We start from the raw sequence: 13,235 nt of genomic DNA on the forward strand, positions 1-13,235 counted from the left end.
GCACAGAATTCAAATCCTGCATATCCATGTGCTTATCTAAAAGTCTCTTAAAGGCCACTATCATATCGTGGCATTTCTTAAATGCCACTATCATAACATTGGAAGCAGAGCAGAGTTGACTTCTGCTCACTAACTATGTGTCTGGTGCTTCCAGCTTACTCTGTTGCATTTTGTGCCATTCAGTTAAGACGGCTTTTGGTTTTCCAGGAACGAGGGACCGTTATGAAAGTCGTGACCGGGATGGTCCCCGGCGGGATGGGGATAGATTCAGGGATGATAGCTTCAGGGACCGTGGCTTTGACAGAGGTGAGTGAGTTGACCTAAACTGCATCGTTAACAGTAAAGCACCCACACATCTCTATTGTGAGCCATTGCACGTGTTGCAATGAAATTGTTTTGAGAAAACGATTAGCTTTGATTTTGTGTCTCAATAAAAGGTATTCAATTGAATCTATTGGAATGATACTACTTACACTGTCACAAATAGAAAACTATTTGGAATATATAGAGATAAAATTGGACCTCATATGCACATTAAGTTACGACTCTGCTCATCCATTTAGCATTATTATCTATTAGATTATTATCACCAGAAATAACGATGTAGTAGAATCCCCCAGCTGTTAAAAAGTGGGTAAAGTTGCAGAAAAGATTCACTAGGCTGTTACTGGGGCCGGAGGGCTTGAGTTGTAAAGAGGCTAGATCGGCTGGTACTTTTTTTCCAGGGGCATAGAAGGCTGATGGGTGACCTTGTAGAAGTATGTAAAATCATGAGGGGTGTGCATAAGGTCTTTTTCCCAGGATAGGGCAGTCTAACTAGAGGGCATAAATTTAAGGTGAGGGGGAAAAGATTTAAAAGGGAGCTGAGGGGCATTTTTTCCCCATACAGGATGGTCTCCATCTGGATTGGGCTGCCAGGGGAAGCTGTAGAGCTGGTACAATTACAATGTTTAAAAGACATTTGGACAGGTAAATGGATAGAAAAGGTTTAGAGGGATACGAGCAAAACACAGGCAATAGCTTGCTTAGACATCATAGGTATCACAAAATGCTGGAGTAACTCAGCGGGTCAGGCAGCATCTCGGGAGAGAAGGAATGGGTGACGTTTCGGGTTGAGACTCTTCTTCAGACTTAGACATCATGGTCAGTATGAACGAATTGGGTTGGAGAGCCTGTTTCCATGCAACCACAATAAACTAGCTTTCTACATCTACTAGGCCTTTATAAAGGTGAATAATTGTTTTGAAAAATTGGCCAATAATATTGCACGTGAGGTAGATTGTGTAAATTTTGATAGTTGTAAAAGTGCTTAATAATTATACTTGCATTCCCTTTCTCTCTGTCCCTTCCCCCACCCGAGTCATCTTGCTAGTTTCACTGTTCCTATCCTGTCGTTATCACCTCGTCCACAGCCAACAATGGACCATTGTGGGCTCCACCTTTCCTGAGTCATTGGTGTCGGCTCTGATTTGTTTTGTACTTTTTCACACCTCTAGTTTCCACCTTGCCTGACCCTCAGTCTGAAGAGAGGTCTTGACCCAAAATGTCACCTAATCCTTTTCTCCAGAGGTGCTGCCTGACCCACTGAGTTACTCCAGCGTTTTCTGTCGATCTTCATTCTAAGGAAATATGTTTTAGTGGAGCAAATTGTCGTTTTAGGCAGCCGGCGTGCATTTGGCACTGGATTCAGACGAGACAATTTTGATGACAAGAGGAGTGATGACTTTCGGGGTGGTGGTGATCGTTACAGCGACCGCTTCAATGATGGATTTGACCGCTTTGAGAGAAGAGATGACAGGAGAAGTGATTTTGGCACAAGAGATGAAACGAGACAGGAAGATAGAGGTAACACACTTTTATCACCAAATAAATATCATCAAGAAAAAAATTGAGACCATTGTAAAAGCTTGCATTGCATTGCATTTCAAGTACCATTTTAATATTTGAACTAACGTTAACATGAAATCTGTTATAGCACAAATGCAAGTCTTTCTCATTCATTTCTGCATCCTTCAATGCTGACTAAAATTAACTCATGATTTTTGGATCTATGCTGAAGTAATTCCTATAGCCTGTTCTGCTGGGAGTGATGGTGCAGAGTGTGTGGAGGAATATTTTGCATTTTCCATTTGCTTTGGCAACAGTAAGAACAGTAGTCTCTAACCATGGAGCAGTAAGTTATCATTTCAGGAACTTGGGAATTATCTTGGTGAAGACACTATATTTCAAGGGCATTGTACATGTAAGATTGTTACATTGCTGAAAGTCACTATGCTAAAGCGTTTTGCTGCCACACTGATTTTGAGCACGCACAATAACCCTTTTTGGTTTCCTGAAATAAACAACATACTGCTTTGTCCCCAGTTAGCGGATTCTCAATTTCCTGATGTGTAGAAATTGCAAGTAAATCCTGATACTTTTGAATAACGTTATTAGGCAGACGATTTTTTTAAAGAAATGTAAACAGTTCGGATGCTCCTGATTTGGGGCCTGGTGCACCAATACTCTGAATAAGTTTGAGATTACAATAGACAGACAATAGGTGCAGGAGGAAGCCATTCGGCCCTTCGAGCCAGCACCGCCATTCAATGTGATCATGGCTGATCATTCTCAATCAGTACCCTGTTCCTACCTTCTCCCCATACCCCCTGACTCCGCTATCCTTAAGAGCTCTATCTAGCTCTCTCTTGAATGAATTCAGAGAATTGGCCTCCACTGCCTTCTGAGGCAGAGAATTCCACAGATTCACAGCTCTCTGACTGAAAAAGTTTTTCCTCATCTCAGTTCTAAATGGCCTACCCCTTATTCTTAAACTGTGGCCCCTTGTTCCCAATGTTGGGGGAGTCCAGAACATGTTTCCTGCCTCTAACGTGTCCAACCCCTTAATATACGTTTCGATAAGATCTCCTCTCATCCTTCTAAATTCCAGTGTATACAAGCGTAGTCGCTCCAGTCTTTCAACATATGATAGTCCCGCCAATCCGGGAATTAACCTTGTAAACCTACGCCGCATGCCCTCAATAGCAAGAATATCCTTCCTCAAATTTGGAGACCAAAACTGCACACAGTACTCCAGGTGCGGTCTCACTAGGGCCCGGTACAACTGCAGAAGGACCTCTTTGCTCCTATACTCAACTCCTCTTGTTATGAAGGCCAACATTCCATTGGCTTTCTTCACTGCTTATGTGACATGTGAGATTATGTGACATTTTTAAACAATTGATGAAATTGTCCCCCTAGGATCTGTGCAGAGACCTAAATTGAACCTGAAACCTCGCAGCATTCCAAATGAAGAGGTTGTACGAGCTCCTCCTGCAGTGTCCTCTGGAAGATCAGCCTCCATTTTTGGTGCTGCCAAGCCAGTAGATACAACAGCTAAAGAACGTGAGGTTGAAGAGAGATTGAAGAAAGAGCAGGAAAAGTATCTGAGGCAAATAGATGATCAAGAAAGAGGGATTAAAGGGGTTAAACAACCACGGGAAAGGTAAGCTCTTTTTTTCCCAGGGTAAAGGAAGCTGATTAGATAATTGGATGGAAGAATGAATGTGTGGGCTTTTAAAATCAGAAATGTTGAGGTCCAGAAGTGGCAGAACGGTTGGTTATAATGCTGAAATCCAACACAGCTGTCTACTTTGAGTAAAGCTGCTATATTCCACCCTAAAACATTGATGCTCATCTTGGCGGCACAGTGGCTGAGCTGCCTTACAGCACCAGTGACCCGGGTTCAATCCTGACTACGGGTGCTTGTCTGTACGGAGTTTATACGTTCTCCCTGTGACCTGCGTGGGTTTTCTCCAAGATCTTTGGTATCCTCCCACTCTCCAAAGACGTACAGGTTTGTAGGTTAATTGGCTTAGGTAAAATTGTAAATTGTCCCTAGTATGTGTCGGATAGTGTTTATGTGCTGGGGTCGGCGCGGACTCGGTGGGCCGAAGGGCCTGTTTCCACGCTGTATCTCTAAACTAAACTCCCCACAAAGGAAAACACTTGATGTCACTTTAAAGGTGGTGTAGTGAAATCTAAACTGATGATGTTTACATCTTGTGAAACTTAATTGCAGCATTTGTAGTTCAAGATCTTTGGAGTATTGGTTTGTTGGAACACCGCCTATGATTCACAAGCTCTTGACAACAATGCTTGCACATGTTCTTTGTTATTGAGGCAACCACCTAATAAATATCGGTGTTCATTGCCAGGAGTTGTACTGACAGCACACTAATTTACTCTCATTTGTGGTTTTCTTTAAACCTTCAGTGTGTTATACACTGCTTCCCTTCACTGATTTTGACATGCTATCTGTGGTGGCATGCTATCTGTGGTGGCATGCTATCTGTGGTGGCATGCTATCTGTGGTGGCATGCTATCTGTGGTGGCATGCACAGTAACCTAATTTTATCCTTTTATTTTTGAATGATCTACATTTAGAAGGTGTAAATAGCACAGCCCTCCTAGTGAAAAGTTACATCTGTGAGCCTGTAGGTTTTGTGTATTGCCCCTCAGTAACTTGCACTGAATGTTGTATCTTTTATTCTGTATCCGTCTACTGTAGACAACTTGATTGTATCTGTGTATAGTCTTTCCTTTGACAAGATTAGCAAAGGCTTTTCACCTCGGTACACGTATAATAATCAAATAAACCAAAAATGAACTAAACCTCTGAAACGAACTTGTACCTAACTTTACAAATTTCATTTTAGCGATACAAAGTTTCAATTTTAATTTGCATTTAGAAAGATGACACTTTGAGACATATACAATAATTCAGTGCCTTGTTCATGAGTTACTCTTCTTTGGCCTCATGCGCTATTTTGAAGTTTTTGTAATGAGAACTTTTTTGTTCCTCTTATTTAAACTACGTAGAGCATCTGTCAGTTTTTGGAGTCGTAGTCTTACAGACCCTTCAGCCCAACTTGTCCATGTCAACCAAGCTGCCTCATCTAAGTTAGTCCCACTTTTTCCGCATTTGGCCTATATCCCTGTAAACCTTTATCCACAAATTTGGCCCGTATCCCATGTAAACATTTATCCACACATTTTTTTTATTGATTAAATTCTTCAATAAAAAAATTGACTGGGGTTGACTGGAAAGGATTTGCTAAATAATATGTAAATGTTGGAGTGGCTTCAGAACAAGTATGTTTGTCAAATGTTGAATTTTTTTTGAAGATGTCAATGATACGGGTCATAGATTGAATTCAATTGGTAAAAGGATTAGGCAGATGTATAAAAAATTATTTCATGCAAAAGAAGTGCCTAATGACAAGGCAGTTAATGAATTATCTCACAAACCAGGAAACATTCCTTAAATGTTTAGGTTAAACATTTGAATTTAAATACTAAATCATGGAACATGTGCTTAAACACAGCAAATGTACATTGCTGTATTATTGTCACGTGTACTGAGATGAAATGAAAATCCACCATTTGCTTGCTATGGGTCAAATCATACCATAAGTGCACCAGGTAGTGCAAAAGAGAAAATAAACAGGAATATAATGTTACATCTGCAGAGGAACTGCAGATTTAAAAAAAATTGGGGTAGAAATGAAAGTAATCATAAATTTAATGTCACTGTACATGGTATATATTTAAATATTCAAAAATTCATACTGTTATTCGTGGTTTTAAGAGCCAGAAGGTGTAATTATGGCTTTATACACTCGGGCTTGTATATTGAGATTTTCAGGATCTTTTACAGTGAGACTAATTTATAAAAAGCTGAAATTCTCATCAAGTTAAACAATTTCAACTTAATTGTGTGGGAAAGCACTCCAGATTTCTGACCAAACTCGAATTTCATTCTGAAGCTATATATGTGTGTGTGCAAATGCCAAATAATTGAGGTGCATTGGTGGCTTTGCCTTTATACTACCACAATATTATATACAATTGTGAGGCATAGGTAGGGTGGGCAGTCACAACCTTTCTCCCGGGATAGAAAGATCAAATACTAGAGAGCATAACCGTCAGGTGAGAGGGACAAAGTTTAAAGGAGAATGTGTGGAGCAAGTTTTTTTTTTTTACACAGAGGGTGGTGGGTGCCTGGAACGCGCTGCCAGGGGTGGTAATGGAGGCAGATACGATAGTGGCATTTAAGAGGCTTTTGGATAGGTTTGTGGAGGGATATGGATTACGTGCAGGCAGATAAGAGTTGGTCTTAGCATCATGTTTATCACAGACATTGTGGGCCGAAGGGCCTATTCTTGTGCTGCACTGTTGTATTTTTGTAAAATTATCTAGCCCGACTTGAATATTAACCAATTTTTTTTCTTGTATTTTTTTTCCCTCTTAATTGGCACATTATTCATTTTGATGCCATTTAGTGATTATCCCTTGGTTCAATGTAGGCATCCAAGCTGGCGCAGTGAGGATCAGGTGGAGCGTACAAGGCCTGATAGAGACTCATCACAGCCAACTGAAACCAGTGCCCCTGCAGGTCGAGGTAACCTTTTCTTTACGCTGCCTATTAAGATTTTATGGATAAACTTTGTGAGAGTCATTGTTTTTTTATAAGCTTTTTGAAGAGCTATGAAGATTAGCAGATGTAAAGCGCTATGCGGCTGATTTTTAAAAATATATAAATGATTTGAATATTGGACGGGTAAATGGCCTGGTCCATTTGAAGTATGGTTGAGAGGAGTTTGTAAAGCAAATAGGATCTTGGACCAATAGATGCGAAGTTAACTTGAATGTTTATAAATCTCTGCTTAAGCCACAACTGGAATATTGAGTCCAGTTCTGATCACCACACTGAAAGGATGTGAAGGTCCTTGACAAGGTGCAAAGGTGGTTTGCCAGTTATAATTCTGAAGGTGAATTGTCCATGCTTAAGATCCCAAAGGAGAGTGTCTGATCATTTAAATATAATTCCCAGAAATTTGTTTTCACACTTCAATTATTGTATGAAATCTGAGCCACGTTTTGGCTGATTCCCAATCAGATCCACGGCAAAATATTGCATAATTGCACGTAAAGATGTTTGCAACGTAATTAACACCCGGAACCAGGCATTGAAACGGGACTTGCACAGTTCCCTACCAGACCAAGTTCCTGCTGAAGGCAGTTTCTAACACTATGCTGCATGCTGGTCTTAGAAAGAAAGGTGTTGGCTCTCCAAGGCACAATCTATTGCAGCCATTCACACATCGGCTACCACAAAGGAGTTGGGGGGGGGGGGGGGGGGGTCCATAAACGTACTGACCAAGAATGGAGGTTGTAATAAGTGCTGCACAGAGTGCACTCTGGGGGTAGGAGACCAACCTGCCTGTTCTAGCAAGAACCTGGCTGCAAGTGGTTTCTAATCTTCCAAGAGTGAGAATCACCACATGTTCAAGTAATGCAGAATCGGGACTGTTATCAAATTCAACAATTTCCGATGACTCCCGTGATCTGTGTTAGAACTGTACAGTTCTTCTGTAGGTCATCCACATATATTAACTTTTTTTCCCTCCTCTCTACAGACACTGCCTCATCCGTTGACCATGCATAGCTTTCTCCCTTTGCTTTTGATTCTACCCCTCTGAACTGCATTTCACAGCTTTTACATGTTTTATCTTTACCAGTTCTGACAAAGGGTCTTGGACCTTAAACGTTAAATCTGTTCCTCTTTCTACAGATGCCACCTGACCTGCTGAATGTTGCAGGTGTTATTTTCATTTAAGGTTGTCAGTTTAACATTGCAAAAAGCTGTTAAACTGTATTTGGAAATTTGGTTATTTTACACGAATAGACAGAGCCTGAAACCACTGAAGCAATGACTCTATTTTATTAAACAAAGTTCTGGCACTTTGTTAAATGACTTGTGTGATCTACACAGGATAATTGACTTTGTTGTAAACTAATGTCAGCATTGTGCTATCTGAAGCTGAAACTGACCCTCTGTTGTTTTTTTGTCCATGCTTCCTAATTGTTTTGGGACTTCAAAGATAGAAGAATACAGTTGCAAAGCCACATAGGTAAAGCTTTGGCTGTTGTCACAATTTTAAGGAGAACCCATTCCAGCTCCATATGAAGATTACCATGCGTTTTAGTTGGATAGAAATGTAAATAAAACAGTTTGTTGCTGAGCATAAGATGGTGCCTGGAAGATTATTTCACTGGGTCATTGCAGCATAGATTTAATTTTCCATGATGTTGATAAGAAAGGAATTCTCCTGATGAGGAGAAATGTAGGGTTCGAGATGGGGGTTCTCCCTCCTAGAATGCGATGGTCAAAGTCCTTAATTAATTTCCTGGTTACTGGACAGAAATAGTGTATTTTTCTGATTTGTTGCTTACTATTGTCACAATCATGCTCATTTAGTCTCAATTCATATTGTGAGCCAGAGATTGATTATCAATGGTTGCAACAATTGTAGCTTGTGGAATAATATGCGATTCCAGTAAATATGGAAAAAAATTAACGGCATTCACGTGCAGCAACAATCGTGTTGTTTTGTTTAGAGATGCAGCATGGAAAAATGCTCGTTGGCCCACCAAGTCCGCGCCAACCAGCGATCACCCGTACACTAGTTCTATCCTACACACTAGGGACAATTTACAGAAGCCAATTAACCTACAAAATCGCGCGTCTTTGGGATGTGGGAGGAAACCGGAGCACCCGGAGAAAACCCACATGGTCACAGGGAGAACATACAAACTTTGTACAGACAGCACCCGTAGTCAGGATCGAACCCTGGTCACTGGCGCTGTAAGGCAGCAACTCTATTGCTGCACCACTGTGCCATCGTCTGCAGAGTTCAAAAGTCTTGTGTCCAGTTAATATTTGTTTTAAATGTGTTTTATTTTGGATCTGAAAGAGCTGCTTTTCCCCTCCAAGAGCAACTAATTTTCTATCTTCTCATCTCAAGCTACAGTCAGGAGAGAGAGTGAAAAATCCTTGGATAATGAAGTGTTCAGCAAAGAGGAGGAGCCACAGTCACCAGTGTCCAAATCTGCGAAGCCAGACCAGCTCCGACTTAAGGTTGTACCTGCCCCTCCACCTAAAGAAAATGCCTGGACGAAGCGAACGGCTGGAGGCTCCAGTAGTACCCAGAACACCGAGTCAGAGGCCACACTGCCTCTTTCCCCGACTAGTGCATCATCAAATAAATCACTCAGGTATAGGTTGCAATTTCTAGAACAAATCTAACTCCTGGAATCTTGCATGCTAATTGAGATTGTCTAATTCATCCACTGGCTCACCAATTAAAGATACCATTGTGCTTACACATGAAAAGTTGCTTAGGTTGTGTGAGTGGGCGGATACATGGCAGATGCAGTTTAATGTAGATAAGTGTGAGGTTATTCACTTTGGAAGTAAGAATAGAAAGGCAGATTATTATCTGAATGGTGTCAAGTTAGGAGGAGGGGGAGTTCAACGAGATCTGGGTGTCCTAGTGCATCAGTCAATGAAAGGAAGCATGCAGGTTCAGCAGGCAGTGAAGAAAGCCAATGGAATGTTGGCCTTCGTAACAAGAGGAGTTGAGTATAGGAGCAAAGAGGTCCTTCTACAGTTGTACCGGGCCCTGGTGAGACCGCACCTGGAGTACTGTGTGCAGTTTTGGTCTCCAAATTTGAGGAAGGATATTCTTGCTATGGAGGGCGTGCAGCGTAGGTTCACTAGATTAATTCCCGGAATGGCGGGACTGTCGTATGTTGAAAGGCTGGAGCGATTGGGCTTGTATACACTGGAATTTAGAAGGATGAGGGGGGATCTTATTGAAACATATAAGATAATTAGGGGATTGGACACATTAGAGGCAGATAACATGTTCCAAATGTTGGGGGAGTCCAGAACAAGGGGCCACAGTTTGAGAATAAGGGGTAGGCCATTTAGAACGGAGATGAGGAAGAACTTTTTCAGTCAGAGGGTGGTGAAGGTGTGGAATTCTCTGCCTCAGAAGGCAGTGGAGGCCAGTTCGTTGGATGCTTTCAAGAGAGAGCTGGATAGAGCTCTTAAGGATAGCGGAGTGAGGGGGTATGGGGAGAAAGCAGGAACGGGGTACTGATTGATAGTGATCAGCCATGATCGCATTGAATGGCGGTGCTGGCTCGAAGGGCTGAATGGCCTACTCCTGCACCTATTGTCTATTGTCTATTGAGAGGTATACGCGCTGCTAGCAGCAATAGAATTGTGTACCTTTAAATCTGTGACTTCAGGCGAGAGAAACTGGGCAGAATAATTTATTTTGTTTTATTTTGGCCATGAAAATTGCAGTGCAACATTGTGGCATTTAGCATCATAAAGGATGATGTTTCCTGAATAAACTGGTACCACATTTAAAAAGAGTACGTTTTTGGAGTTGTCATCTAATTTTGCATGTCTCGTGTTGAAAGTTGTCGTGGGGAGGGTGGATGTGGGTAGAGAAACGGCTGCTCTGCCCAAAATGTTGCTCAGAGGCCTGGGTATGTTCAAATAATTATGGTACCAGTGAAGGAAGTAACATCCATTTTTGTAACTTCCATTCTAATTTGATCTTTACCCAGCAGCAAACAGTTCATTGCTGATTTTGTGTTTGTTAAAACTAACACACAAATTTACAATGTACCATCATCTGTCTTCTCTACAGGTCACCAAGTGGCAAAGCTGGACCAGTTCCTCCTCCAGGTATGGAAACGAAGCACCATTTAGTAGGGAATGGTAGAATAATAGTGTACCTGCCATCTAATCATGAGAACAGTTTTTTTGTTCCTAGTTTAAAAATTAGGTTCTTCCTAATAGATCGATTTATATCATTATTTTGTGTGTTCCTCCTACCTCTTTGTCATGCAATTTCACACTTTGGGGATTGTTTAAATTATTCTTGTGGTAAATTTGGGGAGTCCACGCAAAGAGCAAAACATAGTAGCATGAAATGGTTTGGATGGTATGATACTTCTGTCAGAAAGCAATGTTTCTTTATATGCTTCAATTATGGGGGGGAAGACCATAGGTTCTAGGAGCAGAATTAGGTCATTTGGCCCATCAAGTCTCTACTATTCGATCTGGCTGATCTATCTTTCCCTCTCAACCGCATTCTCCTGTCTTCCCCTCGTATCCTTTGGTACCCTTACTAATCAAGAACCTGTCAACCTCCACTTTAAAAATACTCAATGTCTTGGCCTCCACAACCATCTGTGGCAATGAATTCCACAGATTCACCACCCTCTGGTTGAAGAAGGCAGATATTAATGCCTAGTTTCTCTGGACTGCATAAATGAGGATTTCAAGCAATTCTTAGCTAACAATGATTCCTGAATGTGCCCTTGTTTAAAGGTTACTCAGCTATTCCAGTTTCTAGGAACTATGAACATGATGCCGAGGTGGTCATTATACCTAGTTTTGAATTATTGGTAACTTCTAAATACTATGGATCATTTTTGAATACTTACAATTATCATTGCTTTATATTTCTTTTATGGAACCTGAATCTTGAGTGTCTCTTGCCTACTGTGGGGTAAAGAACATGAGTGGGAAATCCATCATTGTAGTTCTGTTAAAACCAACTGTGCTTTTTGTTTGCAGGCAAGCACTGGGCAATCAGGCCGGGTGTGTTAATAAGTCCTGATAAATAGTAGCTGTGCCGAGACAGTGAAAACGGGTCTTGAAGCCATTTTGCTGCAATTTGAGGAGAAACAGTGACAACATGTGTTAGTGTAGTTAGTAAGTGTAATTTTATAAGGGGTATAGACCATGTGTTTCCACTAATGTAAAGATACTGGAGTGGCATTGGAATCCATAGCCTATTCTAACAGGCTGACCTGCATTGGCCTCAATGGGAAAATAAAGTGAGTAGTTGATTATCTATGAGAAAGCACTTGCAAACATTTTCCAGTTCCACTCTGGATGGGATGGATTTGCTTTTCAAAGATCTTGGCAAATGGACACCAGCTGCTAGAAAGCAAGACGTGTGTATGAATTTGGGTTTTGTGGGCAGAATGTTTAATGCAATCAACTACGTTTTCAAATCATTCCTAAATTGCTGATTAGACTGATGAAACGGAATTTGATTTTTAATAGGCATTTTTAAAATTTTAGATGATAAAGAAGAAAATGAAGTACTAGAGAAAACTTCACCCATAGAACGTGGTGGGGCCAACAATGCTGTGAGCCGGGGACAGAATGATGGCATAAACAAGGACCGAAGGAAGGAACCAGACAGGTCTGTCCTTTCATAGCTTCTGTGTTTCCAATGTTCAGTTTCCATAGTTGGTATTTTCTCGCTGTCGAGTCAAAAGATTTCGCTCATGTTTCCAGGTGTAGTTCTGCACCACATTTCCCCAGAGCTAAACATTTGAAGGAATTGTATTAGTTTGTGAAATTTGATATTGCTATTATCAAGATGTCTTGTAGTGTCTGTGGTTTAGTCTGTCATTATGATACCAGTGCGATTGGTGGTGGTCCTCATACATACTCCCTGGCATCATGTAACTGACTGGTAGAAATAACGAACATTGCCAAATTCTAATCTGTACTCATGATGCCTCATGTCCACATGGTGCATCGGCAGGTCAGTTAATATTCTCGACATCAAATCATGTCTTTTGCAATGCACATTATGTTTTTCTAATGCAGGATCGATACATAATGTTTGCTTTTCTTGCACAGGAAAGACAAAAAGGGCCGTGATTCAAAACCTATAACTGAGCCAAAGAAATACGAAGAATTGCCCACTCCTGTAAGTCGTAGAAGTGGTGTTTTCATTGCAAAAGCATTGTCTGCAGTGTAGAAACAAACTCTAGCATTGAACTTAAAAACTGAATAATTGTTATGGTTTAACCAAGTTATAGATAATTGTGTTTCATCTCAGCCCTTCAAACAACTGGATAAATAATTTGGGATTCAAAGTCCCCTGGTGAATTATAAACACCATTGATCAAATGAATGCTTCATCAACCTTTAGCTGTAAACCTCTAGGTTATGGTGCAGCATTGTACAAACAATTGACCAAGTCAGTTGGTAGATAGACACAAAATGCTGGAGTAACTCAGCATCTCTGGAGAGAAGGAATGGGTATTGTTTTGGGTCGAGGCCCTTCTTCAGACTGGTAGATAAGTTGCTGGGAAAGGTACTAAATGCCCTGGGGGCCACTATTGACTAGAAACTCAATTGACAACAGCTATATACATAACTAGTGACAAGAGGAGGTTGCAGGCAGGGTATCCCATGGCAAATGACTTGCCTCTTGACAATCTATTTATTTGGTTAAAATCCTGGAACACACCCCAGCAGCACTGTGAAAGCACCTTCACCTGAGGAACTGCAGTGGTTCAAG

At 41.0% G+C, this 13,235-nt stretch overlaps 1 protein-coding gene across 7 annotated transcripts in view; it reads left to right on the forward strand.

The window, feature by feature from the left end:
- The window catches only part of eif4ba (eukaryotic translation initiation factor 4Ba), a 36,909-nt gene that overhangs the window by 20,167 nt on the left and 3,507 nt on the right, over positions 1–13,235 (forward strand). The window contains exons 7-15 of one of the 7 annotated variants that reach the window (XM_078431527.1): positions 208–306; positions 1,660–1,845; positions 3,241–3,484; positions 6,324–6,442; positions 7,926–7,955; positions 8,850–9,099; positions 10,551–10,588; positions 11,999–12,122; positions 12,569–12,638. In XM_078431527.1, coding sequence (XP_078287653.1) covers positions 208–306; positions 1,660–1,845; positions 3,241–3,484; positions 6,324–6,442; positions 7,926–7,955; positions 8,850–9,099; positions 10,551–10,588; positions 11,999–12,122; positions 12,569–12,638 — 1,160 coding nt within the window. The remainder of the gene's footprint in view (positions 1–207; positions 307–1,659; positions 1,846–3,240; positions 3,485–6,323; positions 6,443–7,925; positions 7,956–8,849; positions 9,100–10,550; positions 10,589–11,998; positions 12,123–12,568; positions 12,639–13,235) is intronic. The other 6 variants (XM_078431528.1, XM_078431534.1, XM_078431529.1 and 3 more) reach the window with 6 other exon arrangements.

The sequence above is a fragment of the Rhinoraja longicauda genome, chromosome 42, assembly GCF_053455715.1.
Source record: "Rhinoraja longicauda isolate Sanriku21f chromosome 42, sRhiLon1.1, whole genome shotgun sequence".
Lineage (NCBI taxonomy): Eukaryota > Metazoa > Chordata > Chondrichthyes > Rajiformes > Arhynchobatidae > Rhinoraja > Rhinoraja longicauda.